General features: G+C 38.9%; 1 protein-coding gene across 2 annotated transcripts; it reads right to left on the reverse strand.

Moving 5' to 3' along the window:
* Positions 1-11: 11 nt before the first annotated feature.
* Positions 12-13110, reverse strand: EIF3M (eukaryotic translation initiation factor 3 subunit M). 2 transcript variants are annotated; one of them, XM_015863499.3, is made up of 11 exons: positions 13016-13110; positions 12019-12151; positions 11327-11465; positions 10829-10952; positions 10199-10293; positions 6184-6267; positions 4877-4976; positions 4308-4389; positions 1235-1378; positions 700-760; positions 12-280 (listed from the first exon to the last, which is right to left on the reverse strand). In XM_015863499.3, the coding sequence occupies exons 1-11, from the start codon at positions 13055-13057 to the stop codon at positions 160-162; spliced, it is 1125 nt and encodes a 374-aa protein (XP_015718985.1). In that variant the 5' UTR covers positions 13058-13110; the 3' UTR covers positions 12-159. The 2 variants fall into 2 exon arrangements, with proteins under 2 accessions (XP_015718985.1, XP_085406048.1); XM_085549922.1 differs by lacking the exons at positions 12-280; positions 700-760; positions 1235-1378; ... (1 more) ...; positions 4877-4976; positions 6184-6267 and adding an exon at positions 8465-8705.
* Between the last annotated feature and the right edge of the window lie 452 nt (positions 13111-13562).

A 13562-nucleotide genomic window follows, 5' to 3' on the forward strand; every position in this document is an offset into this window, starting at 1 on the left:
AATCAACGAGAGATTTTCCCACATTTTATTGCTTTTCTGTTGCAATTTAGAATGCTGTCTCCTTTAAACCAATTGTACACATTTTGGAAACATTCACAAATGGTCAAAGGTTTTGAATACAATGTATCTATAGAGGGACATTTCCAGCTTATACTTTCTTTAGGTGTCTGAGAGACTGAGGAGACTGTTTTTGACTTGATTCAAATTTTGTTTCCAGGTGTTTAGAGTATCGTACAATTGCTGCCACTGCTGCTTTCCGAAAGTCCGATGTGTGCTGTGACTAGAGAAGTAAAACAAAATCAGATGATTACTAGATGTAATACTCACCTAACTATTCTTTTACAGCATCACTTTAATCTCACACACGAGCAGGGAAGTTTTTATTTTCTGTAAAATGCTGCACTTCACCAGTTACAGAAGTCTGCAGCCTTCCCAAATATTTAAAGCAACAATAGTCATTAGTATTCTTGTCACTATTAGGTCATTAAATGAAATGTGCTGGAAAATAGGACTCTTTCATTACATAAGCTAATCACATTCAGTCTGAGCTTTAATAAAATTATGATAAATAGCAACTACTTAACTACCACCAAGTGATAGGAACAATACCTCGCCTCTAGTTAAAATATTCTACACCTGTAAGTGAAATAATTAGAACACACTAAGTCCTACAAAATGCTATGAAGAATTAAGTCTTACCTGACAACTACTTTCCTCTGTGTCTGATCTATTTTGCAGTACACCATCTTTGTCTTTACGGCTGCAAAAAAGAAATGCTGTTTTAAGCCCTATTTTCAAGACAAGGTGATGTTACATTGCTTAAGCCTCCTAAAATGTTTTTGCTGACAGTTTTAACCATCTAATAGGCAGAAATCCAAAATGATGTTATAAGATGGACGTATCTTCTTCTTATTGATGCCAAACTAAATTATTAAAGAAACGCGTAATAATAATAATAAATACTCCTACAAATTAATAGCTTTAATGGCAGGAAACAAAACCAGGTGACAAATTAAACCTGTAGATGATTTATTATGCAGAATTACTTGAAATATATTTCCCATGTCTGAGAAAGCAATTCTTTCAACGTCAGCTGTACATTCAAGCACAGAAGTTTTACAGATACATCTATACTGGAATAGAATAAAACATTTCAATATTTAATATTAACTCAGAAGATTATATAAGGTATAGTTAATTAGCATTGTATAAAGTACTTTGTTACAGTTCTTACCATCAATAACAAATGCTTCTACATCATCAGCTCCAATCTGAAGTTCCTGTTGCATTGTGTCAAATGATATTTCTTTATTCTCTACAGCCATACCCATAAAAGTAAGTAGCCTCATTTTTGCCATATTCTGTTCATGCAACAAGCCTGTGTGAAAAGTATTGACAGTTTATGGATATTAATTCAATAATATCTAATTTGCTTTTCATGGTTTTTACTATATATCCTTGCAGTAATTTAGAATTTCACATAGTGAAAACATCCTATCTGGCTTTATCAATGTTTTTTGAGGTAATATTTATTTCTGCATCCTCCTCGTGTTCTGCTAAAAACACCTGGTTTAGTTATTAATTCATCATGAAAATGAACATCCAGAAAGAAGAGGGTGAAGATTTTTTGAACCACTAAGGACATCATCTTTACAGAACTTGGGTGGTAAGAGCACAAGTGATGTTTTTAGTTGGATCAACAGGAAACAGAGCCATGCAATGCAAGAAAAATAACTGGTGATGTCAAAGCCTTCCTCCAGCCTCACTGCTCATTCTCAGGTAGGTGCTTAAAAAAACTGTAATGGTTCTGCAGCAAGTGCTCTTCAAGTACATGTAAAGAGATGCTAAGATGTGTCAGATCTTTTGCAGGGTAGCATGAATGGCAACACAAAGAACTGAACCTTGGGCTTGGCACGTGGAAATCTGAGTTCTCACTCTTGTAAAAGTGCAGGCGAACAGAGCTGCACCTGGATAAGCCAAAGCCTTTCTTTATCAAGTTCTCCAAGGCACCAACTAAGCTTCACTGGAAGTTCCTTTAAGATGAATGGCAATCATTTGGTTTCGGAATGACATTATAAGCATCCACATGGCTTCAGTAAATATTTAAGTTTGGAATTTATAACATACATACTCCAATAGGAAAGCACATTAGCAGAGGACATCATGTTGTGTTAATTAGCTGTAATTATGATGCGGGCTCCCTATTTGGCACCAATTCAACAAAAATGTGATCACTATAACTCATATGGATGAGAAGCATCAGAAAATATACCTAACCGAGTTTAATGGAAATCTACAAGCATCAAAAAATCAATTAGCGCACATTAACCCTAATTAACAAATGCAAATGAGATGCTGATTAACTTTCTGAAAAAGGCTGCTGATGATACCAGATTAAATGTGGCCATGTTAGGGCGATTCAGTTGACACAGATAATGCTACTGCTGGCCCAAGTTGTCAGCATTAATAAAACAACAAATTGTAACAAACTGATGCCACCTGTAGGAGCCTTCATTGCACATCTTTCTTGGACTAATTGTAATTGGTTCTGATCAAAGTAAAGCTAATAGTATTTTAGATCTGTTGCAAAATCAACAACATGATTTTTTATTTTGAAGCTCAATACTTGAGAAAATGTTGAGGAAGAGAATGACTAAAAACACTTGTTTTGGGGAAGAGATCCAGGTGTTTCAGAGAATTGTTGAATGCCTCCTCTAACAATCATACTGTTTTCTATATTGATCTGCCTTTTTTCTTTTTTAAGGCATAGGTGAAAGACGTAGAGCAAGTTCCAAGCATTCCAGTTTGAACTACTTCAGAATCTCTACCTCTTTCATAGCTGAAAGACATTCAAAACTCCCTGAGTGTGCCATAAAGGTGAGAAAACAAGGGGAAGGTTGTTTTACAAAACAGCTATACATATACTTAAGGATTTTACTAGTATAACCTGAATACCAGACTTATTGAAAAGATGTAGACCTTATATTCATGGAATTAAACACAGACACAGGAAGGCAAAAAAAAATAAATTGTGATTATTGTATGACGTACAGATATAAGCATAACTGTGTTTTCATCAAATACTTCCATGGGTAAGTACTGAACAGATAAACCATTTCAACACATAAAAGTAATTACTATATATATATGTATATATATAAAAAAACAACCCCTCTCCTCTTAGAAAGTATGAAACATCCTTATAGTTAATGTTCAGATAAAAAGACAAAAGATAACACTATCCTATACACACAGTTACAAACTACTGAAAACTTACTGATTTTTATCTTAAAAACCCCAAAAACTATCATTTTAGTACTCAGAATACCAGCATTTTTAAGCTCTGAGCATAATTATTCTCAGAATTAGACCACGCTTCATTAAAAAAATAATGCCTATGTTAAAAGGCTGCACTAAACTCAGTTTTTTGTACAACTGTGCCTTTATTCAAATGCATTCACTTTGTGTTCAAGTGTCATTTCAAAATCAAAGTTATAAAAAAAATAATAATCAGATTTTTATGGAAACATTTATTCATTACTAATATGTCAAAACCTTAATGCAGTAATAAAAAAACCTGCATCATTGAGCAATTTCTGCATTGTCACTGACCCCTGTCCTAAAAAGCTGGAATATAAAAAACGTAATTTTAATGCATGCAATAGCTTATGAACCAGTGCTCCTTTGAAACAGTCAATTACACATCCACGGGGGAGTGTCAAAGTGTTAATTACTACTCCTTTTTTCCACAGTGTGTAAATAAAGAGGGTGCTGACATTAACATTCCATCACATTGCTTCATGTGATGAAACAAATTAACTGGGACAGACTGTGACTTGCTAGGTCTAATGCATCAGCACACGCGCACACACGTACGCTAGTCTGCATGTTTTAACTTACTGTTCAGGGGAAGTATTTGAAGTATTTGCTGTTATGAAGTTAGTGTTTTTTAAAATGCTCACTAAGAGTTTTATACAAGCTGCTGTCTCACTTATTGAAGTTGTCATCTTCAACCCAGCCTGATGTACCAATTCACTAAATATCCCCTCCAAAAGGGTTTAAATGAACGAAGCAGAGAAAAACAGATTCCTACTTGAAACCCTCAAAATAGTTTGTCCTAGCTAGCATACATTACAAGCCACACTTAGACAGACCATTTCAATTCTAATCCACTGTTTAGAAAAAAAAATGACACCAAGAAAAAATCACTATTAAAATTGTCTTTTGGTATTTGGGTTGGAACTGAAGTCCTTTGTCGGTTCCATTATCATAAGCCATGACAGAAACATAACGACTTGAAAACTTACCAAGTGAGTCAATGAAGTCTTTGTTGTTCTGATAAAACTTGACATAGGATACTAGTTTAGCGCTTACAAAAATTGTCAAAAGCTGGAAGATGGAAAACAAATGTAAGAACAGTTGAAAGATTTTCTGTTTCCCCTCTTTGGAGAATGTACAGACACATAAAACACTGCAATTTCTATTCATAGTGAAGGAAAAAAAAAAAAACCCAACAAATAAACAATCCCCAAAACAATAAGTTTACAGTTCTTACAGTTCTTAAAGTCAAGCCAAGGGCAATCTGTGCTGGGATTATTTTCTCAGGTCAGAAAGGCAGTTTTGCCAAAAGAATTCACAGTGAAGGTGCAACTTGTAACTGATTTTCTGAAGCTTCTAGAGGGGAACTTTCTACTATACATTTACATGTAAAATTTTAATTTTCTGATGCTAAGACCATTTAAAAAAAAAACAAACTCGTACATTGCAACTTGAGATTAATGACACAGCCCACTATTCCAATGACCTTCTAAAGACATTAATAAGGCAAGGACTTGGTAAGATATAAAACCAGCTTGCTAATAAGAAAGCTACTCACATCATGAATAAGTTCGCCCTCCAAAAATTTGACTGGCTTTAAGGCAAGAAGATGGTCAAAGAGAAAGGTATTTGGGTCTTTCAATGCTCGTACAATACATCTAATTAAAAAAGAGAAATGATTATTTTTACAGCAATACACATTTCAGATGCAACCCCATTTGTTTTTCTTTGCTTTCTAGGAGATATTCCAGGGTTTTCAACTACACTTAAATATAAGGCATGTCACATTCCTAAGTAACTTTAATCTTTGTTTCACAGATGGAAAAAAACAAGAGCAAGTGCTCAGTACTTTGCCCCATATCACAATTAAGATTTGCCAGGTGGTAGGACTGCAGATGAACCTACTGTATCCAACTGTGCATTTATTACATTTACTTCCAGCCAAACCTTCATTCCTTGTGGTGTTTTTACTGTCCTCCTAAAATTTCATAGAATCAAGTCGTTTAGGAAGATTAATTATACTTGAACATGTGACATTAAGCAGAGAAAACCTCAATACCAAACACTGCAAGACCTATGATTTATCAGTTGCAGCTCCAGACTATAAACAGTCCTAAAGTGTTTCTAGAACTCTAGATGAAAGCATTTGCTCAACAGCACATTAGAAGTCTGTTAGTGCTATACACTAGTGCTGATGGCCTAGAGCGCGACCCTGCCACATAACACACACCCAGAAGAACCTGAAGTCTACCTTGACACAGCAGTGTGGTCAACTCTAAGCAGGGATGTTCTTTCAGTAGTCACTGAGGTTTTTATTTACTTATGCAAATGTTTTAATTTACAAAATGAGTCCTTCTGGTTCTCCTGCAAGCTTATGCACAAGCTAATACACACAGAGTAGATCTATGTAACTTATTAAAGATCTAAGTCTGTCAGAGTGATGCAGGCAGAAGGCAAAATTTTGCCTGTAAGAAAAGCATATCCACCAAGTGGTTTTATTTTTTTCCATATCCTTAGTAGTATTTGCTCCTAGAAATAAGAGCAATAAAAGAACATTAAAGTTCAAGATTCAAATAGGCAGCAAGTAAAAAAAATCCCTGAAGTACAGGAAGACAATTCAGCTTCTGATACCTGATGTAAACAACCTATTTTACTAAGGTTCAGCAGTGAGCAGAACTATTCCTGAACGCTTGCACAGTGGAGTGAATGTAGAAACACCCAAACCTACCACAGGTTGTAAACTCTTCATCAGGTCAGCTACACTATAGAAAAAAGGCCCCTGCCAAAAGGCCATTCCAAACCCTTTAACATAAAGCAATCAACAGAATACTGCAATACAGTTAAAAACTGGGAAGTCGGTGTTACCTGTGAGCATCAACTCTAGCCTGGGAAGCATTGTCCTCTGTGTAACTCCCCAGTAGTTCCACCATGACTTTTGCTGCGGTGTCACTGAAGAATAAAAATAAAGTCACCTTAGGATTGCTGAAAAAATAGTTCCAACACACTCAAATGTTTAAATAATCCCGTCACGATGTTGCAGGTCAAATTAAATTACACTCGAAAAGATGTAGATGATCCATTTTAATTCTAGTGGAAAGAACAAATTAACTAGATGTATTCTTTCAATTCTTGTTCTACAAAATGTTTATCTTCACCCTTCATTTCATTCTCTTAAATTGATAAATTACCTGCTGGTTATGGAAAAAGCTTTCTGAGCTCGGAACAGCTTTATATGGTTCACTAGAACGCTCCTCTTATGCACATCTGGATTTAATCACTGCAGAATAAGTAGCACTGCAAAGTTTATTTCAAATGTAAAATGGCATATCTTAAAGGATATTTATGGTCAGAAAAATAGCTGCGTAAAAGCTCCCTTTTCTTCTTTCACAGATTGTCTCTAAGTGTTCAGAGTGAGAGCTGCTCATTTAACTGAGGAAGTGGCCAGCAATTCAAGCAACTCAGACTGCCTCGAAGCAAGTAGCTCCCAGCGCTGCGATGACAGACAGCTTTTAGAAAACAGGCATTCGTTCTAACAAAATGGAGTAAACTCTGAGCCTCGTCTACCCAGATGTTTTAAACAGCACCTCAATGTTACTGCAAGCCATCTCCAAACAGACAAGAAAGAGACTGTGTCAATTAATTTCTATTTATTTTTATGTTTCAGTTCTCACCACGAGTGATGCCAGCAACTTCTGGTGCTTCTTTACAAAGTTCTCAGCAGGAAAACAGAACAAGAAAAAAAGCATCATCAAAAACAACTTATTACCTATTTTTATGGCATCCTCACTAACTACCAAAAGATGGTAGCTGCGATAGTTTGTCCAGACAGATAACAGATTTCACTGATGCCTCCTTAATACTTCATATTTAGATGTGGCCTACCACGTCTGTGTGTAGATACAACCATTATCTGATAATAAGAGTGTGAGCTTTGCTGAAATTCCCTGTGAATGCACACAGACTGGCTTCGGTGCACATATCCTTGGGATCCTCTTTATGCAGAAGTACTTTCTGAGGGGACAGGAAGGGAAGATACTGTTCTCTCTGAGCTACAGCGTAAAGCTCAATTCTTCCTTTAAAGTATGTCAACTGCAGAGATACAGCAGATTTCCCCCATGAAGAAAATTAACAGTATTCCGGTCAAAACATATATACAATTGCAGCGTAGTAGACCTACCAATTTTTCCTTAAATCAATTTGAGACTTTATTGTTACACAGTTTATTCATTTAACTACTTAAAGTAATGGCAGATGTTGCACAAGAGAGGACTAAACCTGCACAAGGCTATCAGCAGGTATCACGTTCATATGGAATTAACTAAGTAGCAGCACAAGCTACAATAAAAAAAAAATGTTTTTTATGTTTTCAGTTCAATAACTGTATGGGTATTTATCATAAATCTCATAGAATTGTTATTTGACAGCTTCTCTGTAGAGTGAAGTTCTGTGCTCCTAGGGACATCATTGATGTTTTCTGCTCCCAGCTGTCGCAGATGTGCAGTGCAAATATTCAGACAGTGTGGGAAGCAGGAATTATCTGTAATTGAAGAGGTCAGCCTATGCTTTGTCATGGCACCTCATGCTGGTGTGTAGAAGAACAGATAGCCACATAATAGTGAAATGAAACAAATTTAGATGGCTTTGCACATGTGCAGCATGTTTCATACCAACACAGCTAGGAAAAAGCTGAATATTAAGCAAGCTGATGTAGAAAACTACCAGCAAACCTTTATGGCAAGAATCAGGAGTAGCAGAGAAAGTAACTTACCTCTGGCAAAGTTCATCTGCCAAATATAAAAACCCAGAAACATGCGACACCAGCTATCAATTTTCCAGCTGCTCCTACCAATTTTTCTTTAACTGACCAATGGAAAGATAAGAGCCCTTCCTCAAAGAGCTCAAGATGATTTTGATCATCAGAAAAAAGAAATTTCAATCAGAATGTGGCTGGAAAAGACTTGATAAAACAAGCTTTTCAGGAGCTGTCTGCTACCAAGCTAACCACGGGGGAAAGAACTCTGAGGTCTGGAAAGCCATCTCTTCTGCCATGTTAATTGAACTTAAAACATAAAGGAAGCCAAAGAACCGAGATTCCATTCCTTTCAACAATGTTTTTTTTTCCTTGATTATAAATCAACAAAGTAACTGAGGTATGATTTTTATTGCTTATTTTTCAGTTCCCACTTATCTTCCCATACCGCTACACCGAACAGCATTCCTGTGTGCTAAAGCTGGAATGCTGCTGTGCGTTTCCCATACTATTGCAAATACTGCCCACTGATCCAGGAGAGTGAACCAGGTCAAAGGTGCAGGGGTCACTCCTTGTTTTCTTTCCTGGAGAAGAGCGTAAGTGCTCTGAAAAATTGCTCCATTCACTGCAAAGCTCACTGCAACAGATGGTAAGGACACTGAGTGCAGAGTAATATATTACAGAGTTTGTAGATGTTTTCAATGCCTCACTTTAAAAAATATTACTTGTAAGCAAAAACATCTTTTTTTTCCCCTGCAATTGGGCAACTATCTGCTAAATAACCTTGGTAGTAAGCTTACTCATAGCACAGAACAAAAGCTAGAAGTTTAATTCACATATTTTAAGACTAGTTAAAACATAGTTAGCTATAAAATATGGGAGTTTAGCTAATTAAAGCCTCTGAATAAATCAATAGGATGAGAAATGTTTTAGAAGTAAGAGCGTTACAGATTATCAGTATAATACTTTAAAACAGAAGTGCTATGTCGTATATAAAATCCAACTAACATTTTTGAAATGATTTTGACCAGTTGAAATCTGCTATGAAGTATCATCAATGCAAAAGCATTTTAACATTAATGACAGGAAATGGCCATAATGTTGTAGCTCACAGTGTAACAACTCCATGAGGATTAATTGCCCCTAAATGGAGATTCAGTAAAAATGATCCTGCTATGCTGACACAGCGCTTCCAGGCTACAGTTGCATGAGGCCAGAATAAGCTAATTCTCCTGCCAGAAAAAACTCTCCTCCTACTTCAACAGCTCCACACCTGCCTTTCTTCCGCAGAAAGGTCACTTCCCCATCCAATCCACTGCACAGCTGCACAAGTGCCTACACCAGCATGTGTACACACAGAGAAATGGACTGGGGACAGAAGTGCTTCTTTCTGCAGCAGTACGATGTCATGCAAAGACAGGAAACGCTGCTCTGCCTCCTCCCACAACCCACAGCAGGGACAAGTTAGACAGACAGACTGACACAGTTGTGGAACTACACGCTGAAACCACTTCAGCCCATCTCAACAGCCCTGGCCAATGCATTCAAAACACCCTATCACATATCCGAGATAAACTGATGGCAGCTCTCAGTTGAGATTTACATTAATTTACAGGCATGGTGCAGACGGCATTGCTTTACATGCCAGAAGACACTGGTCTGCCAAGTTTGTTAGATCAAAGATACCACTTATGATCCAGGATAATGATTTAAAATGGTCAAGCAGGTATTGTGCAGACATTAATTTTGATGATGAGTGGAAAGCTTTGTCCTAAAGGTAATGTTTATGTTAGAAGACTGATTCTGTTAACTGTGATTGATAAGCCTCCCAACATCATTAAAAAAAGAGATAGCGCTGCCATGCACTAAAATGTCAAAAGTGCAATTAAATTTATGCCAAATAGACTTGGCATAACACTACAATGCTCAAAGATTAATAGTCATAAAAAGGAATAGTTTAAGAAATGGCTTAATGTGAGACTGCTTAAAACAAAGGAAAAAGCAACAGGTATACTTGCACCGAATTGGTAATTCAAATTCATTTTAAAAGTGCCGTAAGAAACACTTTTCCTAATATAACTTGCAACACATCAATGTAAAATGCAGTAATCTATTACTTGTCTTCTATACCTCTTTTTGCAGTCTACGAGGACATCATACAGCAGTCTCAGAAGAGTGTGCTTTTTGTCTGTGCTGAGATTCCAGTCAGAAATCCATTTTCGGACCTAAGTAGAAAAGGACCAAGTGAAAAGGAAGCACTGGAAAAAGGCTAAAACAAAACTGTAGTTACTGACTCTCAAGCAGAAAAGGATTCAAAGAATCTTTCACGGAGATTTATCCTCTGTATCCTCTGACTATCAGGCTCCCCATGTAGAATATAGCAGTTTCACACTGGAAGCTAGAAGTCTTCATTCTCTACATTACGTTACATTCCTTAAGGACAAGAAATTCCAACATGCTGCAATTCCAGAGCAAGGAACATGATGTTCCTGATCCAAGCTCCTCACTTTCATTACTACCACAAGAAACAGGCTCATGGAACTATGCGCAGAAGTAGAGACAAAAAATAGATGGTAAGTTGGTCTAGATTCCAAATGTAGACCTTTAAAAGGTTAAAAAGTTTTGTGTTCTACATTTCTATTTCATAGACTCTAGCAATCTTTAGCAGGAAGAGATGGTCTGTATCAACTCCAAGTAATACTTAGTGAAATGCAGCGTGGTTAATACCAAGGCCACAACTTGAAGCACCATGATAATTACCTGATCTAATTCAGTTGGAATGTACTGGATGGCACCACATGATGAGGCCACTTTAAGAAGGCTGCAGTACACTGTATATCTCACAGGAGTGTTCTTATCCATCCCATGGAAGAGATTGCTCAGTCTAAACCACAAACAAAAAACTGAGTTAAAAAGGGCTAGGAAGACATTTAGGAAAAAGGAATGCATATAAATGCTTCTAATCACGTGCATGGTAGTACAAGCACCTGGCAGCACCATAAGTCCATGCTGAATTGTAACAGTGTTTGGTTTAATAACAGGTTCCAGCAGAGAAGCCAAAAGCACTGTGCATTTTAAGTTCATAATACCTAGCAAAGAACGTATAACAATATTTTATGATTGGTAGTATTCGGTTTTTCACACTTTTCCCTACAAATCTTAATCCAACATTCTACGCTTTGATTTACAGACACATATGAAATAATGCGCTCCCTCTGCAAGGTACCACGGTCTCACTTTTCTCTGTCAAATACTCACAGCTGCAGCCTGAGAGATGGGCGCTCTCCTTCCCGGAATTTCACTAACTTCTCACACAGGCTTTCAATCAGCGCTTCTTGTTTGTCAGGTTCCAGGATAAGCAGCAAAGAGACTACGCTGTTCATGACACTCTCAACATCTGCGCAGAACAAAACATACAGCAACAGTCACCATCAGTAGCAGCTCTTTGGTGCTGCAGTTACTTCTACTATGCATACTTATTTTGCAAAAGATAAAATGCCAGCATTGCCAATCTGGATGTTTGTCAGATTAGACATAAGATTTGGCTCAGTGTGGTCTTCTAGGCTTCCACTAACAGATATTTAGTCTTGACTTTTTGCTACCTACTTGATCCGTCACCAGAAACATCAACCAGCACTGAACCTTCATCATATAAGCTTTTCAGAGGGAAAACCGGTTTCATATACAGCTCAGGTGCCTCCATAACAAGCACAGTCAAGCTCCACTGATGACTCCTTCAAAGGGCAGTAGATGTTAGAGGAAGGGAGGGGCAGAGCAAATGCAAATTTCACATGGCAGTGCTGGAATTAAGTACTTGCAGTTTCACAGATAGGCATGTGTTAGTTAACATGCGAGCCAGGCAACACAGCTAAATTCTGCTCACAGTTACCTATTTGAAAACATTAATTGCTGTGTGTTTAGCAAAACTGGCAACGCTTGAAGTGACAAACCTTTGTCATCCTCTTTCAGGCACACGTCACAGACTTCAATGATCTGCGCCAAGTCCACATGAAGTCCCCCTTCAGAATTTTCTTCAGAGATTTCAGCTCCTTTAGACTTCAGGTAAGCTCGAAGTTCTGCAGCCTTAAAAGAAACACACACAAACAGTTGATTTGTTAAAGCAATAGAATTGCTTACAGATTTTCTTCCCCTGCTGCTCACACAGTAGCTGACATCTCCTGGCACTACCCAGTATCTCATAGCACTGTCACTCCCCATTGACAGTGTATAACCCAAACACCAGCTCAGTGTGAGAGGCAGTAACTGAGAGCATCACCACATTGCTGAGCTTCCTCACAGTGGGTACATGTCACTTACAGCTACAGAGTGCAGGACTGCAGCCTGGTAACACTGTATGAGAAAGATGCTTTCTTATGAGTTTTTACAACCCCTAAGAATTTAGTCGTGTCTTCACCAGGAAAGCACATAAACAGAACAACATCTGAGAAGGCAGAATGTATAGACATCAAACAAATAATATACAGTTCCCAATGTAATCCTATGACCTGCTCTGCCTCCTCACAGGCAACCTCTGACCTGGATGCAGCTGTAACACCAGATGTAACCTCTGTCAGGTTCAGTGTCAAACCAACACGGTGCTGCTGGACATCACCAGGTGCTCCCGGCCCCCTGACTGCTGAGGACGTTCCAGGCTAATTAACTTTCCAAGGGACAATTACTGGACACTGGGACAGGTGAGAGCTGGACAGAAGGCTGGTATTCCTGAATGTAGCTGCTATAGGTTTCCAAGTCCACCGCTTAAAAGAAGCCGGGGTTTCTCTATCGTGCCCCTTCCCACCCCAGCTGTGCCGCTGGGCAGCCAGAGCGGCAACCCCTACATGGCAGGGCCGGCCCGACGGGCTGTCCCAAAGCCGGAGCCGCCTCCCAGCCCGAGACCCGGCTCCAGCGGCGGAGCTGCCCTCCCGCTGCCCTCCCATGTCAGCAGACCTGGTCCTCCTCCGTGATGTCGATGAACGCGGGCACACTCATGACTGCAGCAGTGGCCGCCGCGGCCGGGCCGAGCACGCCGCCGCACCGGAAAGACGGAGCGGCTTCCGCTGACGCCAGACACCCAATTCCGCTTCCTTGGGGAGGGGAGAAGGGGTGCTGGGAAGCGGGGGGGTGATCCGTGCCCACATATTTACACGTTGTAACTTGCAGAGAGAAAAGTACATTGGAAACTTAGTGACTTCCCGCAGCCTGTAGTGCTGCTGCATACAGCCCCCCTGCCCCTTTCGTACCTACAAACCTGACCACGTAACAGCCAGACCTCGTTATGGAGTCTGAACACCAGAGCAGCTCTAGCGTCCACTTCTATGTCTGCACAGAGCACGTTCAACCCGGTAAAAGCCATGACAATTAGTCCTTATGCTTGCATTGAGCAGCACAGCTGGCACAGGGGGAAAACGAGAATAATACGTGGTACATCTGATCTGCTGCAGAACCCCAGGTGCCAAAGCTTAGCATCACTTTGTGCCTTAGGATGTGGTTTGTA

The sequence above is a fragment of the Coturnix japonica genome, chromosome 5, assembly GCF_054131305.1.
Source record: "Coturnix japonica strain WE chromosome 5, WE-NBRP24, whole genome shotgun sequence".
Classification (NCBI taxonomy): Eukaryota; Metazoa; Chordata; class Aves; order Galliformes; family Phasianidae; genus Coturnix; species Coturnix japonica.

Coding starts and splice junctions, on each gene's coding strand:
- EIF3M (XM_015863499.3), bottom strand. CDS start 13,057: ATGAGTGTGCCCGCGTTCATCGACATCACGGAGGAGGACCAG. Junction 10,953..11,326: donor CCATCTCTCAGGCTGCAGCT/GTGAGTATTTGA, acceptor TTTGTGGTTTAG/ACTGAGCAATCTCTTCCATG. Junction 4,390..4,876: donor AGGGCGAACTTATTCATGAT/GTGAGTAGCTTT, acceptor TCCATCTTCCAG/CTTTTGACAATTTTTGTAAG.